Source organism: Solanum verrucosum, unplaced genomic scaffold, assembly GCF_900185275.1.
Source record: "Solanum verrucosum unplaced genomic scaffold, falcon-dt-bn FXZP01000261.1, whole genome shotgun sequence".
In the NCBI taxonomy this organism is placed as follows: Eukaryota; Viridiplantae; Streptophyta; class Magnoliopsida; order Solanales; family Solanaceae; genus Solanum; species Solanum verrucosum.
Window position 1 is genome coordinate 1,274,195 of NW_026019969.1, and position 25,333 is coordinate 1,299,527.

The following is a 25,333-nucleotide window of genomic DNA, read 5'->3' on the forward strand; positions in this document are numbered from 1 at the left end:
GCCTTAACCAATCTAGAGGAAACTTGTTTTCAATTTTATTTACAGAATAACAAAAGGAAAAGGAAAGACAAAAACATGAACAAGAATTGAACTGAATATAATTAGAAATTAGGATTACATCACATTGTCACACATGATCATATCTATAGTGTACAAACGAAAATTTTAAACAAACGTCTTAGACAAGAAAGCGTAAATGAACAAAAATTACTCAAACCCCATCAAGAAAAAGGGCCTATAACATATGTTTTTTTACTAGTGAGTTGATAAAAGGCCCCAACAGTGTAGACACAATTCAGAGAGCTCTGCAAACAAATGTATCCAAGCTCATTTCACTTGGATCAGTAGCCTGCAACTCAACCTGAACACCATCGAATTCCCTCCTGAATCTGTCTTTCGAGCTTGCATACAACATCTTACTTCTTACCCTTGCTGTTTCTGGTGACCTACATCCTCAATAATTTGTCAAATCACATCAAATTTGAAAACCATTCAAACATTAGTATATTGAAAAGAATCATAGTCGAGTAGGGGTACCAAGCAACGAAGAAGATCTTGCTCTTCTGGACATTTTCATTAGTAGTGAAATCATAGTCAAAAACAGCATAGCGGCATTCATTGGGAGGCAAGCTATTAGCAAAATCATCATGAGTTTCTGCCTGTCCACCAACCTTCTCAACAACAACTTGCTGACCATCAATCTTGAACACTATGTATCTATGGTTCCTTTTTGCTTTCAACTCCATGAATTTCAGCTTGCACTCATCACTCACTGCTATCCCTGATGCCGAATTCGCCTAATATATCCAACAGTTAACACATCCAACCAAAACAGATTAAACTTTCATTAATCACTTCAATTTCATGAGAATTTTGAGATAACTATTAGGCATACACTTTTTTACACAGGTTGTAAAATTCATATAAAATGAAACAGGACACATAGCAGCTAACATCCCCTGCTTTTCATATAAATAATTTGATTATACTATTCCCTTTCAAGCGTTATAATATTAAGTCTTATATGTTTTTGTTTGTCTCTCTATGTGTGTGAAAGATTCTTGTTTCGTCTCATCGGATTGTAAATAATGATCATAAGTCTCAACCAGCGGTGTACGCAGAATTTTTGGTCAGCTTTGTAGATTTGAACACACAAACTAGCCTAAGGAATTCCAGAGTCAAACCAATTCAGTGCACCTTTGGTTGTTAGCAATGTCACCTTATTATATCTCCTTTATATCTGTTTTAAGCAATTTTTTCTGACAAAGCAGTGTCACGTGACACCCCTCGAGCCTTCCTAAATCCGTCCTGGGTCCCAACAGGATACAACATGAATCACCGCATTCAATATTTGATCATAAACATAATTGTTAAAGTTGATGTCATGTGACCACAAGGTCACATATTTGAGCTGTGGAAACAGAAGAGCCTAGTGCACCAAGCTGCCCCTTTTAGCATTGATTTTATCTCTAAATAAAAAAAATGAGAATAGTGATCATATCATTTATGTTAAAAAATTGCACAAATTATTAAAACAACAAGAAGAATAAGAGATACATATAGAATTGTGCAATATATATTGCAAAACATACCATTTTGGATAAGTGGCGAACAATGAAGCTTCAAAAACAAATGAAAAAAAGGAAGCAAACTTTAGAAAAAAGCAAGATAAAAAGAGAGAAGTAGATCTGTGTGGAGATAGATGTTTTGATTTGGGGAAAAAAAGCAAATGTAGAAATGTTCAAAGGGCTGAGAGCTCTTCTAGGACAATAACACAAGTGTTTGTTCGTTCTTATATTCATCCTATAATCTTGGATTAACAAATAATATACAACTAGTCGTAGAACCATAAATTTGTTTTACTGACTAAAAATAATATCACATTTACTATATGAACCTTAAATTTATTTTATTGACTAAAAATAATGTCACATTTACGATATGAACCTTAAATTTGTTATATTGACTAAAAATAATGTCACATTTACTATATGAACCTATGTCAAGGGTATTCAATAGTAGTATGTATAAAAGGTTTTTGCGGTCATTTTGACTTACATAATTTAGAATTTTAGACTATTATATATTTGGAATAATGGTTTGTCATAAAAGGCTAATAATGTAATAACTCTATATTTTTAGGGTTAAAAGTGGAACAATATGTCACATCCTTTCAGCGACCACACCTTTGTCATTTTCAGTCAAGTGGACCACTCATATTGTTAAGCCGACACTAATCCAATATGACAAGTAAAAAATAATACTTATTCCTTCGATTTTAATTTACGTTATATATTTTCTTATTTGACGGCTATTTAACGACATCATCTTCATTTTACCTTTGTTGGAACCCCACTTAACAATTTATTTGTGATGAAAAGTAAGTATTTTCTCTGTTACTAATTACTTGTCTACTTTTAAATTAACATATTTATTAAGAAATCGGAAAAAAAGATCTAACGTAAGAGAAATTGACTGAGAAGAACACAAGTTCGAAAGGAAGGGTTCAAGGGTTTTGTTTAATAGGTGGATATGGAGCGAGTTTATTAATTGGGTGGGGTTTAATTAGTAATGGATGGGTAATGAGTGGGTAATGGGTGAGTTTATAAATTATATTAATAAATTAAATTATAACCAATAGTTAAGCGCCACGTATTTAAAAAATATTTAAATAGTTTAAATTTAAAACTGTTAAATAAATGGTCATTTTTGGATCCAAAGGTGGATGACAATGGTATTTTGGAGCCAATGAGTGGATGAATGGTAATTTTGTACCATTTCTAATACTTCGAAGGTATTTTAGACTCTTTTTCCGTTAAGAAAACAATGATTGACGTAATGAATATTATTTTACCCCTATTAATTATGAAGTGGATGAATGAAAAATTTTAGATTTTCAAGAAGTTCAACCTTTTTCAAAATTAATTAATAGAAGATATAAATTATACTAATAGGTAAAAAAATGACTTTAATAAGAACAATTTAATAAATATAATAAATTTTTATTTTTATTTTCTAAATTTTGTATCCGATCAAATAGTGTTACATAAATTTGGATAAAGGTCGGAGGAAATAACTAGTAGTATGACTATTTTTTATTTGAAGGTGGCCCCGCCATCAACTTTCCGGAAGCGTATTAATATTTAATTGTATTGCAATGTGAGTAATTAGTTGCTAATATAAATACTTTCTCCGTTTCTTTTTATATGTCATATTTTTATTTTGCACTTGCATTTAAAAATGATGTAACTTTACTCAAATTTTCAATCAATGAATATGAATATTATGGACCAACTATTTATAGAAAGGGATGACATATAAAAAAGGACGGAGAAAGTATGATTAAAAGCTCCTTTAATTTATTTTCGATAAATATAAATTAGAAAATATCATTATCATTGTACTAGAAGAATAAAGAGTTAATATCTCAAAAAGTCACCCAATTTTGTGAATTTATCTAATAAAGTCATTGAACTTTATTTTGTCTCAATAAAATCACTCAACTTAAACATTTATATCAATAAAATCACCCAACTAAATTTGTCTTTTTTTAAAACTTAAACATGACAAAATAATGTGGATTCCATAAAAATTCTAAAAAATCTCTATTTTGCCTAAACTATACCAGCCCTATTCACTGCAGCTAGATTAATTAATGTTAATTTGATACTGGTTCGATTAATCCACTATTTTTTTAAAAAAAAAAATATTGAATGACATTTTGACTAATTAATTATTCTTTAAGAAAATTCTTGCCGATGTAATATGGCTATAGGTTATGCTTGGTTAAAGTTCAAAAAAAATTCTTAAAAAAATAATTTTATGCATCTAAAAATAATTTCTACTGTTATAGGAAATATTTATTTACTTTTAAAAATGCTTGGTCAAACATTTCAATAATTCTTTAAAATAAGTAATTTAGCAAATTCTTTTGAAAATTTGGCTAAGCAGAATATAAATCTCTCTACATCGCAACAAAACATTAATCTATACTCTATACTGCCAAAAGCAAACACACTATAATTTACATGTGCATATTGATTAGTTTTTAAAACCAAAACCAAGCGACCCCTTAGTGATCAGACATAACAGGAATAAAAAACGAGAACTTTTTATTTGAAATTTCAAATTACTAATTTTGATTTTATTTATTTATGAGTCTATATTTATATGGTAACTATTTTGTCATGTTAAATTCATTTTCACAATAAATATGTATAGTTGAGTGATTTTATTGGTATAAAAATCTAAGTTGAGTGATTTTATTGATATAAAACAAAGTTTAATGACTTTAATAGATAATTTCTCAAAGTTGAGTGACCTTTGAAGATATTAACTCGAAGAATAAACGCTGAAATATTGAAATGAAATGAAGATATTGGAGATAAGGCTGATTTTGGATCAGTATTTGGAAAATTACAAAAGATAATAAGAATAGAATTGTAAAAATATTAGTCACACCATAAGTGTTTAATAAATGAAAAATAGAAAATTATATAACTAAGCAGACAGATACTTGAAAATAAAATTCTAAAATCTACTTTTAAAATTTATAACAAATGTTAGCTAAAATATCTATAAATATTTTACGTCACCCAATTATCACAGTTTATTAATTTTAAATTATTATAAAAACTTATAAACCTTTAAATTTATAATCAATTTATATGATATTATTTGATTTGACACAAAATTTAAGAAAGAAGAAAGTTACTATAAATTTTATAATGTAAAATAAATTATATATTTGTATGATTGTAAATCACTTTACCAAAAATAAAATAAATATTTTAAAATTAAATTATTATTAATATAAAATATATATTAAAAAAATTAGGCCCTACTAAAAACAAAAATGAGTGCATTCTTTACTAGCATAGTTTTCCACCAGGAAATTCCTTGGCAAGCAAGTCAGTCAAAGTCAATGTTTTTATTTATTTAAGAAATTAAATCAAGTCCACTCGCAGAATTATTAAAAATGGGGCAAGTGAACCGCTTAATTTGCCATGCGTTTCATAATAAAATTTATCTAACAATCTTTTTTTTTAAAAAAAATAAAATAAAATTCATTGAAATTTGTATATGTTAAAAGAAAAAAGTTGGTAAACCTTATCTCAAATGACACCGCATACACTTAACACTCTGTTTAGATTATTATTACACATAACAATCTTTTTCATTTTCAACCCACCCCGCATGAACCTGTAGCACATAGTTTTTTTAATATTTTTTTTTCTAGTTAAGTTTGATACTAAATATAAAATTCATAAAAATAAATTCATTTTTCATTAAGTTATATTAATTTAATAGGATAGTGACTTAAAAATTTGTTTTTTAGAGGTCAATTGGAAAACATGAAATAAATTGTTTAATTTTTTATTGAACCATTTTCATTTACTACTATCTTGAATAATTTAGTAGTTTTAAAGAAATTATCTTAATAAATAATACTCTATCACTCTTATAACATTTAAAAAGTTAAATTATGTTTGAACCCACATAAAATCACATATCCCGTTATCAGCCCTGCTTCACGTTAGTTTAAAAAAATCCACTTTAACTCGTCCCACACAACCTTAAACCCTCCTGTCCGCATAGCCTGAAACCTACCCGCCCCGTATTCGCCCCGCCCCATTGCCAAGTGCAGATTAATTTACTGAATTCATGCAGCACATTTCAGTAATTCACAGTGACCCGTCATAATTTGTGGACTATTCATTTCAAAATTATGAAATAATCTATACTAAATTCAAGGTAATTCGCCTGGATATTTATTATTTTGTACTGAACTCCTGATAATCCATTGTGAGTTATGAAGAGATAAATTTTTAGCAATTAATTTGCAAGGTATTGAACTCATTTTTTGCTAAAATGAAATTTACATTGAGAAATTACAGGAAAATATTACTAAACATGATCGTTAAATTGTTTAAAACTATGTTATTTCTTTTCATCTGTTTTAACCTCGGTGGACAGAGTTACTTGGTATTTGTTGCTAATAAAATATAACAACTATCTACTTAAATTAGTTGAGGTGCGCGCAAGCTGATTCAGACACTACGATCACTAAAAAAAGAGTTTAAAACTATTATAATGACTAATGACAAATAATTACGCGCAATTTAAATAGTAATGATGATATATACGATGGGACATGAAAAACATTATGTTAATTTGATAATCAAACATGCAATTTGAAGAGATGAAGAAAATAAAACTCAAGAGGTGAAGTCTTAACCATATTGAAAGGGACATGGAGAAGGTAATCATGGATTAGTGTGGTTGAGAAAGATTATTACTAAAATTCATCTCAATTTATTATTGATTTATATAACAAATTAATATGATTTAATTAAGGTAAACACTCAAATCTCAACAAGTAAGTACTTATTTGATTTGATCTCTCTAGGGAAAAAATGTCCATTTTCGTTCTAACCGCGTTGATGTGAGCTTCCAACTAAAGTACGAAAAAAAATGGAAAAGCTAAAAAAGAAGAAGATTGATTACATTAAACACTCATATAATATGATGATATGACTTAGAACCTGTTTGCCATTGTGCTAAATACTGCTCAGAAAAGTGATTTTGATAAAAAATAATTTGTGTTTGACTAATTTATTTGAAAGTGTTTTTGATAAGCAAATTGTGTTTGACTAATTTCTAAAAAATATTTTTGAGAGTCAAATTAGGAAAAATGACAAGTATCAATGCACTTTTAATATTAATATTATATTAAATATCTATTATAAAAAAATTAATTAAATTTTATTTTTATTAAATTAAAATGTATATATATAAATTTTAAATCAGTATTATACATCGATGAATAAAAAGTAAATTAAAATATTGATATAATATTAACATGATGATTTAAATATATTTAAAAATATCAAGAAATAAAAATTTAAAAATCATTTCACATATTAAATCACTACATACGGAAAACTCATCACAAAAATAAATAAATATAGGAGATATATTGGTAAATATCGTATATATGACAGAGATATTTTGGTCTTACAATAAATAATTTTCTACTTCTCCACTTTTGTAAGAAGCAGAATTTTTTAGCTTCTTCCCAACAACAGAAAAATTGTTTCTGCTTCTATTTAAAAACAATTTTACTGATTAGACAAACACCTTATTTTTTCAAAATAAATATTCATAAATATATTTTTTTGTATTTTAAATTCAAGCACATACATCCTGTATAATGAAAATCATTTACTTACACAGTTACACTCAGTGGCGGACCCAAAATTTTCGTTCAGAGGGTTCGAAAAATAAAAGTATAAACGTGTAAATAAACCAACAAAACAAGCTTTCAAAGAAGTAGTAGTATATAGTTTTAGTGCATACCCTTGAATTTTTTTGGATTTAAAACCACACTTTTAGCATGTTTTATAAAATAAAAAACTAAAAAAACGTGAAATAAGGAACTGAAACTTAAAAAATAAAATAAAACTGAAACTAAGAAAGAAAAAAATAAAACGCTAACACAAGGATTCAAACCCTGGACATAGAGCTTAATTTCAAGAGGACATGCGTTGGGCTATCAGCTTCTCTTTGTCATTGAGGGGGTTCAAAATATATATATTCACATAAATATAGAAAATTTACCTTATATATATAGTGTAATTTTTTGCCGAGGAAGTTCGGGTGAACCCCTCGAATGGGTCCGCGCCTGGTTACACCCTCTTAGGAGATGTATCCGTAAGCAAATATATTATTGAAATGTAATTATTAAAAGAAAATTTAAAACCATTAATAAAATATTTAGTTGTTCATGCATTTAATTAAAAAATAAAAAATAAACAGTTCTTGAACATTTATTTTTCGAAACTCATAAAGAAGAAATGAAAAAAAATTACTTAATAAGATATACTAACTAGTAACTACTAGTAATAATTTCTTGCCCCTTAAATAGGTTAGTGTTTTATAATTTTTATTTAATTATATACTATTTCTCTTTTTTTTGTTTAGTTTTTTTTATTTATTCTTCCGCTTTAAATTAAGTATACTTACTTAGACGAAATTTTATTTGTATAAGTATTTTGTTATATAAAACGTGCCAATACTTAGGAATAACATTATTGGAGGTGTAACCATGTAAGTATAAAATTTTCGTAATATAAGAGATATTTACACTTTGTTCGGAAAGTTGATATGTATTGTATAGTGTATTGTTTTAATGAATACAATATTTTGGATAAATTTTATCATTCTCCGTCGTTACATAATGTCATACATCCATAATTTGAATGATAAACCTACAAAAAAGTAGGCTACGAGATAGAGCTACTATGAAAATATAAGGTAAGTATGATATATAATTATTAAATAAATAAAACCAAAATAAGAAGAAAATATTAAGATAACGACGCGATTATACCAAATCAATCTATATATAAAACGAATTTTTTCATCGTTATCTAACAATGAATTTAAACAATACAATAAAATTTAAGTAACTATAAGAACAAATATTATATTTAAACTAATAATATAATATAATACAATACAATACAAGTAGTAACTATATACAAACAAGGTGTAAGTGTTTGATATTAAAATTAGGGGGAGTTATCCACAAGGCATGATGAGTCATAAAGCATAGGTGGTTAGTATAATTAACCAAAAAGGAATAAAGAAATAAAGGTTAGTAATAGTGACTAAAGAAGTTATTATTATATTACTAGATAATGTTGTACGTGCTATGTACGAGCCCAATAATATAAATGGTATATTTTGGGGCTAATAACTGAGTTTTTGAAGCGATTATTTGCGTGGATAAAGAAATAAGTTTTTTTATCACAAATCTGTACTTTCTTTGACGTTATTTAAGGCATAATAAGACTACCACATACAACATTTTTGAAATATTTTATGTTTTCAATTATCATGATTTATAATATTTTTACGATAGATTCACTTCAAGAATCAGTGGAATTTTTTGTATTTTTTTTCAAAACATATTTTATGTTGTCAATTATTATGATTTATAGTATTTTTACGCAATTTTTAAATATAAACAAAATAAGACAAATAAATTAAAATGGACCCATTATATGTTATTTTTGTTGTCTCAATTTATGTGACACAAATGAAATTTGGAGAGTCATCCAAATTTTCATATATTTTTTAAAAATGTTTGAAGTTATTAATTATTGTGATTTATAATATTTTTATGTAACTTTGAAATAATGCACATTACTGGTCACTTTGTCCTAATTTATGTGATATGGATAAAATTACAAAATTAACCCTTTTAAAATGTCTTTCAGGTATTATAAGTTGTTAATTATTATTATTTATAATACTTTTTTGGTAATATTAAAATGATATGTGTTATTTTTTCTGTCCCAATATATGTGAGCCTGATAGAATTCTGAGAATCAACCTATGTTATTATATAGCTTTAAATATTTTAAATTGGTAATTATTGTAATTTTAATGATTTTTAAGTCATTTGTAAATGATATATGTTGCTTCCTTGATTAAGACTTTTCCATTTGTGAGATATATATATATATATATATATATATATATATATATCGTGCTATGCACGGGCCCAATAATATAAATGATATGTTTTGGGGCCCGAGTTTTTGAAGCGATTGTTTGCGTGGATAAAGGAATAAGTTTTTTTATATCACAAACTTGTACTTTCTTTGGCGCTATTTAAGGCATAATAAGACTACCCACATGCAACATTTTTGAAATATTTTATGTTGTTAATTATCATGATTTATAGTATTTTTACGATAGATTCACTTGAAGAATCAGTGGAATTTTTTGTATTTTTTTCAAAACATATTTTATGTTGTCAATTATTATAATTTATAGTATTTTTACGCAATTTTTAAATATAAAAAAAATAAAAAAATAAGACAAATAAATTAAAATGGGCCCAATATATGTTATTTTTGTTGTCTCAATTTATGTGACACAAATGAAATTTGGAGAGTCATCCAAATTTTCATATATATTTTTTTAAAAATGTTTGAAGTTATTAATTATTGTGATTTATAATATTTTCATGTAACTTTGAAATAATGCACATTACTGGTCACTTTGTCCTAATTTATGTGATATGGATAAAATTACAAAATTAACCCTTTTAAAATGTCTTTCAGATATTTTAAGTTGTTAATTATTATTATTTATAATACTTTTTTGGTAATATTAAAATGATATGTGTTATTTTTTCTGTCCAATATATGTGAGTCTGATAGAATTCTAAGAGTCAACCTATTTTATTATATAGCTTTAAATATTTGAAAGCTTTTTAAGTCATTTGTAAATGATATATGTTGCTTCCTTGATTGAGACTTTTTCATTTGTGAGATATATATATATATATATATTCTATATTATTTTAAAAGGGAGTTTATGCCCAAGTTCTACTACATAATAAATATAATATATAATATTCAAGAAAGTCACAATCTTGAATATTATATACTATACTTGTTCTATATTATTTTAAAAGAAAGTTTATGTCCAAGTTTTACTATATAATAATATAATATATAATATTCAAGAAAGTCACAATCTTAAACATTATATATTATACTTGAATCTAAACTCTCTTTTATAATATAATAGAATATGAACCAATAAGAGAAGTGGTGGACCATTCATACTGCTTCATCATCTTTTACATACTTGTCCTTTTGCTTAAAGGCCTTTAGTACTTCTATTATTCAATATTTTTTTTATTTTGCTGCCACACTGACAGCTGCACTGATATTTTTTTATTTTCTTCCTAATACCATTCAATTCTTCGATTCAATTTGTTTGGTCTATTTTCATTTGATACAAATTTTTTAAAATAAAGAATATTATATATCTTGTAATTTTAAATTAAAAATATTCTAAATATATTGAAATATCTTTTAATTTTTTGGTAAGGAATTAATAAGAAAAGTAATAAATTCGGACATAAAAGGTTTAAAGTTTTGTAAATAAAATTTAATACATTTAATATTTTTTAGTGTCTCGTTTTCCACGACTCTGAAATATACATAATCTTTGTCTCTTCTTTTTCTCTCTTTCCTTGTACCATCTTCAACCATTCCCTTCATTTTCTTCATCTCTTCCTCTCTTTTTTTCCATCATACAAATAAAAGGGTCTATTTTAAGCTGAAAATCAAAGAATTTGAGAACCCATATTGATTTTATTCAAAAAAAGATTCAGTTGAGAAGGAAAAAGGTGAACTTTTTATTATTATTATTAATTTTTTTCGAAAAAATTCTCCCTTTTGTTTTCCTGTTAAGTATTATTCTGCTAGGATGTTTTACTATCTAATATTTTGATTTATAATTTGTTTTTGTGGGTTTTGACTAGTTTGTGCTTACTAATATATTTGTCATACTACTTTATTTTTTCTTCTTGGTAAGATTATATTGTTGATTATTGTTGAAATCAGTGAAAATCATATGGATTATGGTGTTATTGCTTTTGGGATTTGAGTTCAACTTTTTGTGAGTGAGTTTGAGTCAATTAGTGTTAGGTATACAAAAGGGTGTCAGCTTAGCTGTCTACTTTTTTATTTTTTTTTATTTTTATGTAAGTTGAGTTATTATTTTTAATTTAGGCTTGTGGGTGTTTTTTTCCTTCAGAAAAAAATCAGTAGTTTTGTGAAGTTTTTTAAATTCTTGAAAATTCTGTAATGGAATTGTGTGACCAAACGTGTTGAACTCCAGAAAAAAGTGAAAAAATTTCATGGCCAAAAGCCTCCTTTAAGATTAGTATCTGTCAAAGATTCTGCAGAAAGTAGCTCTAGGTTGGATTCAGATTCTTTTTGTTTCTCAATCTTGAGTTTTAAGGATATTCTGTGACATTTTCAGGAAAAAAAAAGTGTCTTTGATATTTTTATGTTATCTATATTATCAAAGATTCCTCTGTCCAATTTTCCTTCAAAGATGGTTGATTTTCTTGCTTTGACTGTTAACGCCTTTTTGTCTATATTACTTTTGAACGTATATAAAAGATAAAATTATAAAAAAGGTGAACTTCTTGACTTCTTTTAGCTTGTTGTGTTTTTTCACGTGTCTGATTACAGGTAAAGCTTGAAGGCTTTTCCTGTTGTCAAGATGCCAATAGTCTCTTGTTTCTACGAACAATTGTACTATTACTGTTTTTTTAGATGTATTATTTCTACAGAATTTAATGGTTAACAAAAATTCTCAGTTTTGACACTGCCCTGAAGTAGTTACTTTTCTTTTGAATTGAGCATAATGTCTCTTAAGTAGTTTTCCTTGCATTGATACATCCTGGTGGGTGGAATCTTGAATTGATTCGCGATAAAGAGTGTTTTCTCTCTCTCTCTCTCTCTCTCCTTCTCTCTCATGTTCCGTTGGTTGGTCTAATGTCCTCAAGAAGACTATGTCATTCACAGAGGTTTATCTTTGTCTATTCATGTTATTTGGTAAAAAGGAAGCTTTTTTAAAATGTTGTGGATTTTCCCGGTTGTTTTCTCTGATATGAGTGCCTAAAAGTAATGTCAGGTGTTTTCTTCTAAGAAAAAGCATTACTGATTTGGGCTATGCTCCATTTGCATCTTCATTTTGCGACTGAATGGCAGACTTTATGTAGTAGATTTTCGAAGTTGGATTTATAGTGTTCCGCTGTGAGAATATTCCTTTATGATGACATTAATGTTGTTTTGCAGTTTTCAGCTGCTTGACCGGATTTGCTGAATCTGCCCTATTGAATTGAGTCAGAACTATACCGATCATACGCCATGAGTAACCTCAAGCTTGGGGTTGAAGTTGTTGGTGCCCACAATCTTTTGTCTAAAGATGGCCAAGGCTCATCTAGTCCCTTTGTAGAGCTTCACTTTGATGGCCAAAAATTCCGCACCACAATCAAAGAAAAAGATTTGGACCCTGCTTGGAATGAAACTTTCTATTTCAACGTTTCTGATCCTAATGACTTGTCCAGCCTCACACTTGAAGCTCTTGTTTTCAACAATAACAAATCAAGCCAATCTAAATCATCTCTTGGGAAGGTCAAGATCAATGGATCATCCTTTGTTCCATACTCTGATGCTGTTGTTTTGCATTACCCTTTGGAAAAGGCAGGTGTTTTCTCGCGTACTAGGGGAGAGCTTGGCCTGAAAGTATTTATAACTGATAATCCATCTGTTAGGGTATCAAACTCATTTCCTGCAACAGATTCTTCATCACATATTGGTTCCCTTTCAAGCCTAAATGATGAACCTACACAACGAGTTCCGGATTTCATCTCTGAACCAGTCGCTAATGGTAAAAAAGGGACTAGACGCACATTCCACCACCTGCCAAACGTGAAGCAACAGCAAAAAGAGCCTTATTCTTCCTTTGCAGAATCCAGTCAACCGATAAGATTTGGGCCTGATCAGATAAAATCTACCTCTCAGGGGCCGAAAGTAGTGCGGATGTACTCAGGTTCATCTTCACAGCCAGCTGAATATTCATTGAAAGAGACAAGCCCTGTCCTTGGAGGAGGGCGTATAGTAGGGGGTCGAGTTGTTCGAGGTGGCAGAAAATCCAGCACATATGACCTTGTTGAGCCTATGCAATTCCTGTTTGTAAGAGTTGTGAAAGCACAAGATTTACCTTCTAAAGATATCACAGGAAGTCTTGACCCTTATGTTGAAGTAAGAGTTGGGAACTACAAAGGAGTCACACAACACTTCGAGAAAAATCAAAGTCCAGAATGGAATACAGTATTTGCTTTTTCTAAAGAAAGAATGCAGTCTTCTGTTTTGGATGTTGTGGTCAAGGATAAGGATATGTTGAAAGATGACTTTGTTGGGATTGTTCGAGTTGATCTGCATGAAGTTCCAACCCGAGTTGCTCCAGATAGTCCATTGGCTCCAGAGTGGTATCGCCTGGAAAACAAGAAAGGGGAGAAAAAGAAGGGGGAACTGATGCTTGCTGTGTGGATTGGTACACAAGCTGACGAAGCATTTCCTGATGCTTTCCATACAGATGTAGCTAGTCCAATAGATATGTCAGTGCCGTCCACCCAAATCCGCGGAAAAGTGTACCATTCTCCTAGGCTGTGGTATGTTCGTGTCAATGTTATTGAAGCACAAGACTTAGTTGTGTCAGAGAAAAATCGTATTCCTGATGTCTTTGTGAAGGCTCGGATTGGTATCCAGTTTCTGAGGACTAAGCCAATTAGATCTCAAACTATGAATGCTATGTGGAATGAGGATCTGATGTTCGTTGCTGCTGAGCCATTTGAAGAACATCTGATACTTTCAGTTGAAGATCGTGTTGCTTCCAACAAAGATGAGGCCCTGGGAGTAGTCATTATACCATTAACCACTGTTGAAAAGCGTGCAGATGATCGATTTGTTCGATCAAGATGGTACAACCTCCAAGAACCAGGTTCAGCTGAGATTGAAGAGCCAAAGAAGAAAGAAAAGTTTTCCAGTAGGATCCATCTTCGTGTAACACTTGATGGTGGATACCATGTACTTGATGAGTCAACTCATTATAGTAGTGATCTTCGACCTACGGCAAAGCAGCTGTGGAAGCCATCAATTGGTATCTTGGAATTAGGTATCCTGAATGTCGATGGACTACACCCATCAAAAACAAGAGATGGAAGGGGTACAACAGATACATATTGTGTGGCGAAGTATGGTCATAAGTGGGTGCGGACCAGGACGGTTATCGACAGCTTAAATCCGAAGTTTAATGAGCAATACACTTGGGAAGTCTATGACCCAGCAACTGTTCTGACAGTTGGGGTGTTTGACAATGGACAGCTTGAAGAAAAAGGTTCAAATGGCAAAATGGACATGAAAATTGGGAAGGTTCGTATTCGGGTCTCAACACTTGAAACTGGTCGAGTATACACGCATTCTTATCCATTGCTCATCCTTCACCCCTCGGGTGTGAAGAAGATGGGAGAATTGCATCTCGCCATACGATTTTCATGTGCATCAATGGTCAACATGATGTTTCTCTACTCTAGACCGCTTTTACCAAAAATGCATTATGTGAAGCCATTGTCTGTAACGCAGCAAGATATGCTGCGACATCAAGCTGTAAATATTGTGGCTGCAAGGCTAAGCCGTGCAGAACCTCCTCTCAGAAAAGAAGTGGTTGAATACATGAGTGATGCAGATGCACACCTCTGGAGCATGAGGCGCAGCAAAGCGAACTTTTTCAGACTGATGTCTGTCTTTAGTGGATTACTCTCTGTTGGGAACTGGTTCGGAGATGTATGCATGTGGAAGAATCCTATCACGACATCATTAGTACATGTTCTCTTCCTTATGCTTGTCTGTTTCCCAGAATTAATCCTCCCAACGGTGTTTCTGTACATGTGCCTAATAGGGCTTTGGAACTATCAGTACCGGCCAAGGTACCCTCCTCATATGAACATAAGAATATCACATGCTGATTCAACACATCCTGATGAGCTTGATGAGGAATTCGACACCTTTCCTACATCACGGAGTTCAGATCTTGTTAGGATGAGGTATGATCGTCTTAGAAGTCTAGCTGGTCGAATTCAGACAGTAGTAGGAGATGTGGCAACACAAGGTGAGCGAATCCAGGCATTGCTTAGTTGGCGAGACCCGCGTGCCACTGTACTATTCATTATATTCTGCCTGCTCGCCGCCATTGTGTTGTATTCTACACCTTTTCAGATATTTGCTGGCCTGTCTGGCTTTTATGCAATGAGACATCCCAGGTTCCGCCACAAATTGCCATCAGCACCCCTGAATTTCTTTCGCCGGCTTCCAGCTCAGACTGATAGTATGCTATAGGCTGCTGGTGTTATGTTGAAAGTTTTCTGAGATATTTTCTGAAATCCGATTTCAATCATCATCCTCGAGGAAAATTTTGTCATATTGTCAAGGAGTTGAACAAAGCTCGGGAACCTGATAAATAAGACCGGGAAACCAAAGAAATGTTCAAAAGTTTGATTTGTTTCTGTATGTTGTGCAGCAAGTTATTTGCATTCTTAGCACATTTTGCTGCTTTGCCATGGTTCATGGAATGTAAAATGAATTAGGCAAAGATACTGAGAACTATCTGTGTGTGTATATCAGATGTGTACTGTTTATTTTCTACAAAGTGCATGCAATCCTGTCGATATATATATAAACCTTTTTTCTGTACTTGGTGTTTAATAACATCTGATGCCAAATTTGTGTTTGATTATACAACATTCTTATCACTCAAGTTTCAGTTAGATTCTTTTGACTCCACATTGCCGCGAGGCGTATGAAGTCAAGCTCAGTACTGGTACTGGCACTGGACTGCACCTTTGTTATCTTAGAGACCAGATGAAACGATATGTCGTGCAAAAAAAAATACAGAATTAGTTTCAGCAACTGGAAAACTCAAGGACAATAATTTAGCCTAACAAGTTCTTGTCCCTTTGCTGTAGCCGTGAAGGTAAAGTTGCTGAAGCTGAAAACTCCAATTTAGACATCTTTGTATAAAAGACAAAGGCTGTGACTGTCGAGGAGAGATAAGCAGTTATAATCACATATATCTTAAGTTACTATAGTCCAAATAAGTAAAATTAAAAAAAAACAATAGTAAACTTCTCCACTTAGATCATTTGACTGGTAAACTTAATAACTGTATACTTAATTATGAAAATAAATAAATTCATGCCTTGAGCAGAATATTGGCATTTTGTCGGATCAAAACACTATATAAACCAGTTAGATCATCCCAGTCTTCATAAAACCAACAATTGGAAGCAAAAAACACATAAGAGAAAGGAACAAAAGCAATGAAGAATTCTAGCTTTGGAGCATATCTTTTGGTGTTGCTGGTTTTTGCAACTCTTACTTGCTGCTTAGATGCAAGATTACAGGCTTGCCAGCCGAGTGGCAAAATAAGAGGCATAAAGCCACCACCAGGGCAATGTAATCCGGAAAATGACTCAGATTGTTGCAAACAAGGCAAGATGTACACCACTTACAAATGTTCGCCTCCTGTGACTGGTAACACCAAGGCTGTTTTAACTCTTAATAGCTTCCAAAAGGGTGGAGATGGTGGTGGACCATCAGAATGTGATAACCAATACCATTCTGATGATACTCCAGTTGTTGCCCTTTCAACCGGATGGTACAGTGGAGGAGATAGGTGCCATAACTATATCACAGTAAGTGCTAATGGCAGAAGTGTGAAGGCTAAAGTTGTAGATGAGTGTGACTCTACCATGGGATGTGATGACGAACATGATTATCAGCCTCCATGTCCGAATAACATTGTTGATGCCTCTAAAGCAGTGTGGGAAGCCTTGGGTATACCTGAAGGTGACTGGGGTGATTATGACATCACATGGTCTGATGCTTAGTGCATTATTAGTAATTAAGCTTTCATTTGAATACAATGATCGTGTGCATACTCAGGTTATGTGTAATATATGGCAAAGATCCTACTACATTTCCATGTTGTTTGTTGTGAAATTACAGCTAATGAAAAATTATGTTCATATCTACTTTTGAAGTGACAGTAATATGAAATTTCATATCTATGATACAGATATGATTAGTAAAACATCTGAAAAAAAGGATTTTCGTAGCTAATCTAAATCTACAACAGTTTGGCCTTAATCAATCAATCAATCAACAAAACCTCCCAAATTAGTTGGTGAAGGCTATATAAATAGATTACCTTAGAAGTGGCTGCATCAAAGTTATATTTTTGTTATGCTAGCTCTTAGTTTATCCTGCTTCGGAACAAGCTATACTTGGTACATTATAGTTACAAATTGGCATCAAATGGTTGAAAACTAAGTTGTTTTTAACTTGTATGATGATGATCAGTTCCTGGAATGAAATGAAAGATTCTTGTTGTTATACACTTAATAATGTGAAATTTTGCATTTCCATAAATGCAAATTTCCATTTAGCTCCGCAATTGCTTTTGGGGGTCCTCTGCTTATGATTTGAAACTACTAGATATCTAGTAAACACGTACAGGTCCTGTCCAACGGAAGGTACCTAAGGTACAGTCTCTTTTGCCAGTTAAACCTGCCTTAACCCCACTACAGAACAAGCTTGATGATGATCTGAAAGAAGGGACAAATAAGACAGTAGCTAGCTGCAATCATAAGCTGCTATAATGTTTAGCCATTTGTCTAAATAGAATACACATAAGTGGTGATGAATTACGAATCAATAAACAGTAGAAGGCATTACCTATCAATATATCTTATGTCGTTATACTGTACCAAGGATTAAAAAGAGGACTAGCATATTCCTAATAAAAGCATTAAAGTTCAAAATGTCATTATGGACCAAGCTTAATACATACACAATTAGGTGTATTGGATACAATATTCCTTTTAGCTTAGTGAGGTCGTGTTGTAGTCCTATCAATAGAATTTCAAAAACTTTGATCTGAATGGAGTTATTTTATGCAAGTGGTCGTCTTTGTTATGAGAATCTATCCCCTCATGACTTTTGATCATCTTCAAACCTGAAGTTCATTGTTTTAGCCAATATACAGCAAAGTTTCCATTTTTAACCAGCTTTGAAACACACCAAGCTTTTAGTTAACACTGCTTTGTGCAATGGTGCTCCATCTGTACAGCAAGAATACGAAATCTTTTCAGCAACTACATAATCCAAGACAATAGAACATCAGGATCTCATACATAAGAATCCAACTTAGATGTCCAATTATAGAAGACAAATGCCGTTACCATCAAGTAAAATAAAGAAGTTACAATCAAATATGTTCAAATCTACTATAGCCAAATAACTAAAAGGATAAAAGAGTGCTCCACCAGACCATTTGATTGCTAAACTCTCAATAACTGCATAATTAATTATAAGAAACTTTCATGCCTTGAGCAGAATATTGTCATTTTGTGTGACAAGAACATTATATAAACCAGTTAGATCATCCCAATCTCCTCAAACTAACAAGTGGAAACAAAAAACAAGATAAGAGAAAGGAACAAAAGCAATGAAGAATTCTGGCTTTGGAGCATATCTTTTGGTGTTGCTGATTTTTGCTACTCTTACTTGCTGCTTAGATGCAAGATTACAGGCTTGCCAGCCTAGTGGAAAAATCAGGGGCGTAAAGCCACTACCAGGACAATGTAACCCCGAAAACGACTCAGATTGTTGTAAACAAGGCAAGATGTACACCACTTACACATGTTCACCTCCTGTGATCGGTAATACCAAGGCTGTTTTAACCTTAAATAGCTTCCAAAAGGGTGGAGATGGTGGTGGACCATCGGAATGTGATAACCAATATCACTCTGATGATACTCCAGTCGTTGCTCTTTCAACTGGATGGTACAGTGGAGGAGATAGGTGCCTTAACTATATCACCATAAGTGCTAATGGAAGAAGTGTAAAGGCTAAAGTTGTCGATGAGTGTGACTCTACCATGGGATGTGATGACGAGCACGACTATCAGCCTCCATGCCCCAATAACATTGTTGATGCCTCTAAAGCAGTGTGGGAAGCCTTGGGTATACCTGAAGGTGATTGGGGTGATTATGACATTACATGGTCTGATGCTTAGTGCATCATATATAGTATTGATGGTATCATTTTGCATATGATGGTCCTATTCATACACAGATTATGTGGCACACATACTACTAATTTCTCATGTTTGTTGCTGTAAAATTACAATATAATGAAATTCTGTTCATATTCGACTTTTGAAATGATGGTAATATTCAATCCATGCCAATGAAAGAGACATAAAATAGTGAAATCCAAAATAGTACTTGGTTCAGTAACTAATCTAAACCTACTACAAGTTTACCAAGATCAATCAATAAACTAACTAGTCCTCGATCTCAAATTAGTTGCGATCAGCTATATAAATCTTCGTTTCTATCTTTAAAGCGTCATAGATTAGACATTTATTTTACACAATTACACCATCTGAATCCGAGCGTGGAACCTACTCTACTTTGTACGTGCACAGATTTAACTTACTACTAGTTGTGTTAGTGATGCTCACTAGTCACTTCCTGAAAAAGAAAGAAAAAAACATTTGCTGATTTTTTACATAATAATTTGTACAATATAAATAAATTTCTCGAGACAAATAGAGTTTAAATTATTGATTTCAGATGAATCGTACAATAAACTTTAACTCTGCCCTGCTCATGAGTCATAAATTGGTCCCCCTAGTGGTAGTTTATCATCTTATAACCGCTTTAACAGTTTACGCCCCTCAATTTTGAACTCTATTTATTTGATAACGAGAATATATTAGCTTTAAATTATAAAATTGAGGAGGGATATATTTACCTTTTTCCCCTAAAAGTTAATACCTTTATTCATTTTTACTTGTCCATAATGAATTTTCCTTTTTCTTTAAAAATAATAAATGTTATATATATTTTACTAGAATATCCATTTAGTATATAGATTTAAGTCTTGTAAAATAATTTGATGATTAAGTAATTAGTATTAAGATTTTTTTGTTTCCCATCCCGTGTACGCTATTTATATTGGTGCTCCCATTAAATTCGAATTATGTGTGATAAGGCTTTCGGGGTGTTACTCCAACAAGATTTTCTCCAATTAATATGAAGGTTAAAATATGAAAGAGGATATTTTTCTTTTTATAAACTAAAGTAATAAGTAAAAGTGAAAGGATCGTTTGTTTGGAAAACAAGTTATTTCAGAGTTAACTATTCCGAAATTAATCATTCCAAAATTATTATTTTAGGATGAAAAAAAAATACCACTACAATCTCGTGAGAACTAATCTCAGATAAACTATTCACATTTATCTCAATCAAACATAAAAGAAATTCATTTTAAAATTAGTTATCTCTTATCCCTCGCATCGACACACTTATTTATTTTTTTTAGTGTAGCAACTATTTTGATTTATGGGTAACCACATCGATTTATATAAATATAAAAAATACCACTACTTATTATTACTCCGTACAATGCTAACTAACAAATCTTCTTTTGTCTCTCTTCTCTACCGTAACCTAACCACAAACCCTTCTTCTGCTTCAATTCCGACGAGATCCTCTGTTTGATTTTAGGGCTTTGTTGAGAATGGTGGAAAAGTCGACTCGAATAGCAAGCAGGAAAAGACCGAAAATCGATCCTTTGTCTGTTTATGAATTTACTGATGATGATTTGTCAGTAGAAATTAGTTCTGATTCTGTCGATTCCAAGTTGAATTCAACCTCTAAATCTGCTCAGAAAAGCTCCACTGGAAGAAGGACTCGCTCTCAGATGACTCCCGATGGAGCAATTGTGGGTACTGAATCTAATGCGAAGAAATCCCCTAGAACGAAAGGTGAATTATCTAGAAAACGGAAGGATGTTAATGCTGCTGGGAAAAATAAGGGTAAATCTGTACAGGTGGATGAAGTTGTTACATCAAAAAAGAGAAAGGTGTATGATGGACAAAACGAAGAAGAGCCTCCAAGCTCCTCCAATTTGAAGGTACTTTTTCAACCTTTTACACTAGTTAATGGTTTATTCTTTTGGAATTGTTGTGTTTAATGTGTATAGTACAATGTATACAAGCATTATATACTGTATATAAAGTGTGTGGGTGTGTGTATATACATTATATACAGTGCAGTTGCATACACAACTATTACAGTATATATTCATTGTTCAATCAAACTTCTCTATAACACCTAGTTTGTCTGGACCTGTTGTTGTTGCCGTTTTACAGAGATTATTTAGATCTTCTTTTTGGTGGTTATAGATCAAAAAGACCCAAAAACACACACAAAAAAAATCAGTTTGTTTTGTTATAAAAGATAATAAAATGGTTGAACTTTTAAATCTCAAATGATATTCATATCTCTTTAATTATAAATTAACTAGGCTAATACAATATTAATAAGGTGGGGGTGTGGGAAAATGGCAGATTGTAAAAAGTCCCCAACTTCATCTTAACAAGAGATTTTGACATTCCAGGTTTTCATTAAAACTTATAAAACTTAGAAAGATTATATTTCTTATAAAATAGTACTTATTACTAGATTGCTCTTTAGTTGTCATCAAATAATAAGTATATAGATATTTGGGTAAAGACCGTTATAGAGAGGTAAGTTTTACAAAGAGCGTAACATTATAATGATGGATGTTGTTATTGGTAAAAAAAATGTTATAGAAAAGGTAAAATATAACATAAAAAATCAGTTCTAAAGAAATTGGCATGTCATGGTGAAATGCCCATATAAAGGGTCTCGCGTATAGAGAGGTTTGATTGTATATACAATGTTCACAATAATGAGTATATAGGCAGTACTTGATGAATGTTATAGTTTTTTCGCTAACATCAATATCTTTTGGGAATGCAGACTTGGGATTTCTACATCCCACCAAACAAACATTTCCACACGCGCGTAAGTTCGCACACAAATTGTAATGCTGTTACATTGTTGAAAAGCAAGTTGGATGATAGACAGCTCCAGATCTTCAGGGGAACCCCATTTGGGTACTTTCTAGATTTGCCTCGTGTAGTTGTACAGAACCAGCTTATACATTCCCTATTGCTCAGGCAGGTGGTCCCGGAAAGAGAGGATGAACTGTGGTTTAAAGTGAACGGAACCAAGTTGCGTTTCAGTCTGGCAGAATTGGGGATTATTACTGGCTTGCGATGTTGTGGTGATGCTGATAAGGGTTATGAATCTAGTGATACCAATAGGTTGATGGATATGTACTTTCCTGGACTTGAAAAGGTACCCAAGCAATCACTGATTGACTGCTTCCTCCAAAAGAAATGGAGGTCGGACGAGGATGCAGTCAAGATTGCTGTGTTGTATTTCATACACACATTCTTGATCTCAACTGCTAATATTAACACATTCATCACAAAGGCTGATTTTTGTATTGTTGAGAGCGGGGATTATGAGACATTCCCTTGGGGTATACTTGTATTTAGAGCCATGATGGAGTCCATAAACAATAGGTTGCGTGTGGGTCTAAAGATGTATAGGCTTGGGGGTTTACCTTTGGCTTTGCAGTGTTGGTTCTACGAGTGCTGCACTAATGCTGATGGTAAGTTGGCTCACCGGGTTGACAACAAAGTGCCTCGTATTCTTAATTGGAAAATTGAGAAGCAACCGACCTTGAATGAGTTGTCTGGTGGGTTATTCAAGATCAGAAGTGACAAGGTGAATTGCAAAGTCAATATACAATATAGATAATAATGTATACATGCAGTGTATGCAGCATGTTAACATAAATGTTTATTGTAAAAATTTTAAATTTTATGGGGATGTTTTCATCTTTCATCTCTACTCATTTGATTTACTTTTTATGTAGTTGAAGTTCAAGAATGTTTCTCCCACGGAGTTTGAGCAACTTCACTTGGATTTGCCTGAATCATCTGGAAATCCAAATGATAAGGAAGTGGCATACAGAGATCTTCCTGAAGTTCATCCTCGTGATGATGACTTTAGCTCTCCTCCTAAAACAAGCAAAACTCAGCCCAAAACCAAATTGGATTCCCCAGTGAACAATTTGGAGAGGAGTGCCGAGCTCAAACGACTTTCAGATGAACAGTCAGAGTTGAAGAGTAATATTCGAGAGGTATGGGCAGTTGCAGATCTCTGTATATTTATAGTTTAACATTTCAGTTTATCCAAACACAAACAGTTTCATTTTATATTTTTGTGGGCTTTGTTAGGTCTTCAAAGCAACTGAGTTGCTCAAGAAACAAATGATGGTGTCATTTGCTGATGTCTTTAAAGCAATCGAGTCGTTGTCGAAGAAACAGTCAGAAAAGGATAATTCAGAAGCATTGCCTGTAAAATTCCCGGCACTAATATTTTTTGCTGTTTTTTCATATTATTGTAATTTATGTTCCATTGTTCGACAGATTGATAGAAGAGATGGCCACCATGACAGACATGGTGATGGTGATTCCAATGGTTTTGACGCTAATAATGGCCATGGTAGTGATGGCCCAGATCGTGGCAAGGACTCCCTTGGTGACAAGGAGAATAGCGAGAAAGTCAATATTGGGGCCTTGAGTGAAATTACAAACACATAGGGAAAATCATTTTTTCCTTATCCTACATTTTATGAGGTTAGAATTTCCTGCCTAATTTTTTTATTAATAAAGAAAGTAGTCATCTTGTTGCTTTAAAATTTGTTGCTACTCTTTGGGGTGTCTCAAATGGTTTGGTTTGGGCCTTCCCTAATGGAGGTCTCAAGTTTGAAACCCCTTACCTGCGACAACAGGGGGTTGGCCTTATGGGTCTCGTCTCATGGGGCTTGCCTAGTGCGGTTTATCTCTCCTGTGTGGTTTGCGAGTTATTGCACATGAGCGGGGTTTACCATATGTGCACCAGTTTGCAAGCTATTGCATGGGCCGCCGGGTTTACCCTATGTGCACCCAAAAGGTAGCAGTTGCGGGTTCCCTTGTCATAAAAAATAGAAGAATACAATATTATTTCCTTAAGTGGTTGCTCTCAGGTTCCTCTACTCACTTTAGTTGTGATAACTTATATTCAGCTGTAGGAAAAAACTTGATTTCTTGTAGCACTCCTGTCCATATCAATAGTCAAGCCAAAAATTCTGATTGTTCCTTGAATGTGGCCATTTTTTCTAGTAAAGTTTGCCTTCACGACACCAGAGCAGTTTGGTGATGATTTGACTGAAGGTAATAATCAGGTTCTCCAGGTCGCAGAAACTGTTGCAGGGTTGACAAAGCAAGATAGAGTAGCCAAACGCAAGCTGTTGTACTGTTTGAGTCTCTGTCCAATTTCGATTTTTCATAATACAGTTCAAGATGAATTTGGAATCAACAAGGAGAATGAGGTCTTCTTCCCTACTCAATCCACCAGTGCTGACTATTTCAACTGGGTGGTGTAATAGACGTGTACCCAATGAGAGTGACAACCGCGGGGTGTTGATTGGCCTCCATGACAAGCTAATGTGGTTGCTGCCTCAAAAGTTGTCTGTTTCCTTTCGTCAAGTTTGTTATAACTTGGTCTAAGAACTTGCTTATGTAATTTTATAGTCCCCATCATTTCGATCACAAATGCATTTTTCGCTGTGTATATGTAAACTTTATTGGATTCAGTTCTATGCAATCATAATATTTTCATATTTTAAGTATGAATATGAGCTCTTCGACACTGTATTTGTCTACTTATTTATATAATTGAAAAGATGATTGCTAGAAATCCAGGTGTTCATGTTTAGCGACCAGATGAAACAGTCTGTTCTTCTCTTACTAAATATATACAGAAAGATACAAACTTGTATTCACCACTCCAATCTAGATAACTGCTGATTATAGAAAAAAGGGCGTGACCGTCAAGGAATGTAAAGAAATTATAATATAGTATGTGATATGTCCATTCCAGTACAGCCAAACCACAAAT

General features: G+C 32.3%; 5 protein-coding genes across 5 annotated transcripts in view; 3 read left to right on the forward strand and 2 right to left on the reverse strand.

Annotated features, from left to right (window-relative positions):
• Positions 1 to 25,333, reverse strand: part of LOC125815581 (uncharacterized) — a 120,372-nt gene that overhangs the window by 79,973 nt on the left and 15,066 nt on the right. The gene's annotated exons all lie outside the window — the stretch shown is intronic.
• LOC125815579 (actin-depolymerizing factor 12-like) lies at positions 77 to 1,663 on the reverse strand. Its single transcript, XM_049495080.1, has 3 exons — positions 1,593 to 1,663; positions 538 to 797; positions 77 to 446 (listed from the first exon to the last, which is right to left on the reverse strand). The coding sequence occupies exons 1-3, from the start codon at positions 1,593 to 1,595 to the stop codon at positions 296 to 298; spliced, it is 414 nt and encodes a 137-aa protein (XP_049351037.1). The 5' UTR covers positions 1,596 to 1,663; the 3' UTR covers positions 77 to 295.
• Positions 11,189 to 16,176, forward strand: LOC125815561 (FT-interacting protein 3-like). The gene is made up of 2 exons (XM_049495060.1): positions 11,189 to 11,215; positions 12,678 to 16,176. Exon 2 carries the CDS (start codon positions 12,750 to 12,752, stop codon positions 15,777 to 15,779), a length of 3,030 nt encoding a protein of 1,009 aa, XP_049351017.1. The 5' UTR covers positions 11,189 to 11,215; positions 12,678 to 12,749; the 3' UTR covers positions 15,780 to 16,176.
• LOC125816313 (putative ripening-related protein 5) lies at positions 16,760 to 19,528 on the forward strand. Its single transcript, XM_049495899.1, has 2 exons — positions 16,760 to 17,323; positions 19,033 to 19,528. The coding sequence occupies exons 1-2, from the start codon at positions 16,760 to 16,762 to the stop codon at positions 19,516 to 19,518; spliced, it is 1,050 nt and encodes a 349-aa protein (XP_049351856.1). The 3' UTR covers positions 19,519 to 19,528.
• On the forward strand, positions 20,903 to 25,057 carry LOC125815567 (uncharacterized). Its single transcript, XM_049495066.1, has 6 exons — positions 20,903 to 21,425; positions 22,298 to 23,113; positions 23,265 to 23,531; positions 23,629 to 23,746; positions 23,819 to 24,030; positions 24,618 to 25,057. Exons 1-5 carry the CDS (start codon positions 21,030 to 21,032, stop codon positions 23,992 to 23,994), a joined length of 1,773 nt encoding a protein of 590 aa, XP_049351023.1. The 5' UTR covers positions 20,903 to 21,029; the 3' UTR covers positions 23,995 to 24,030; positions 24,618 to 25,057.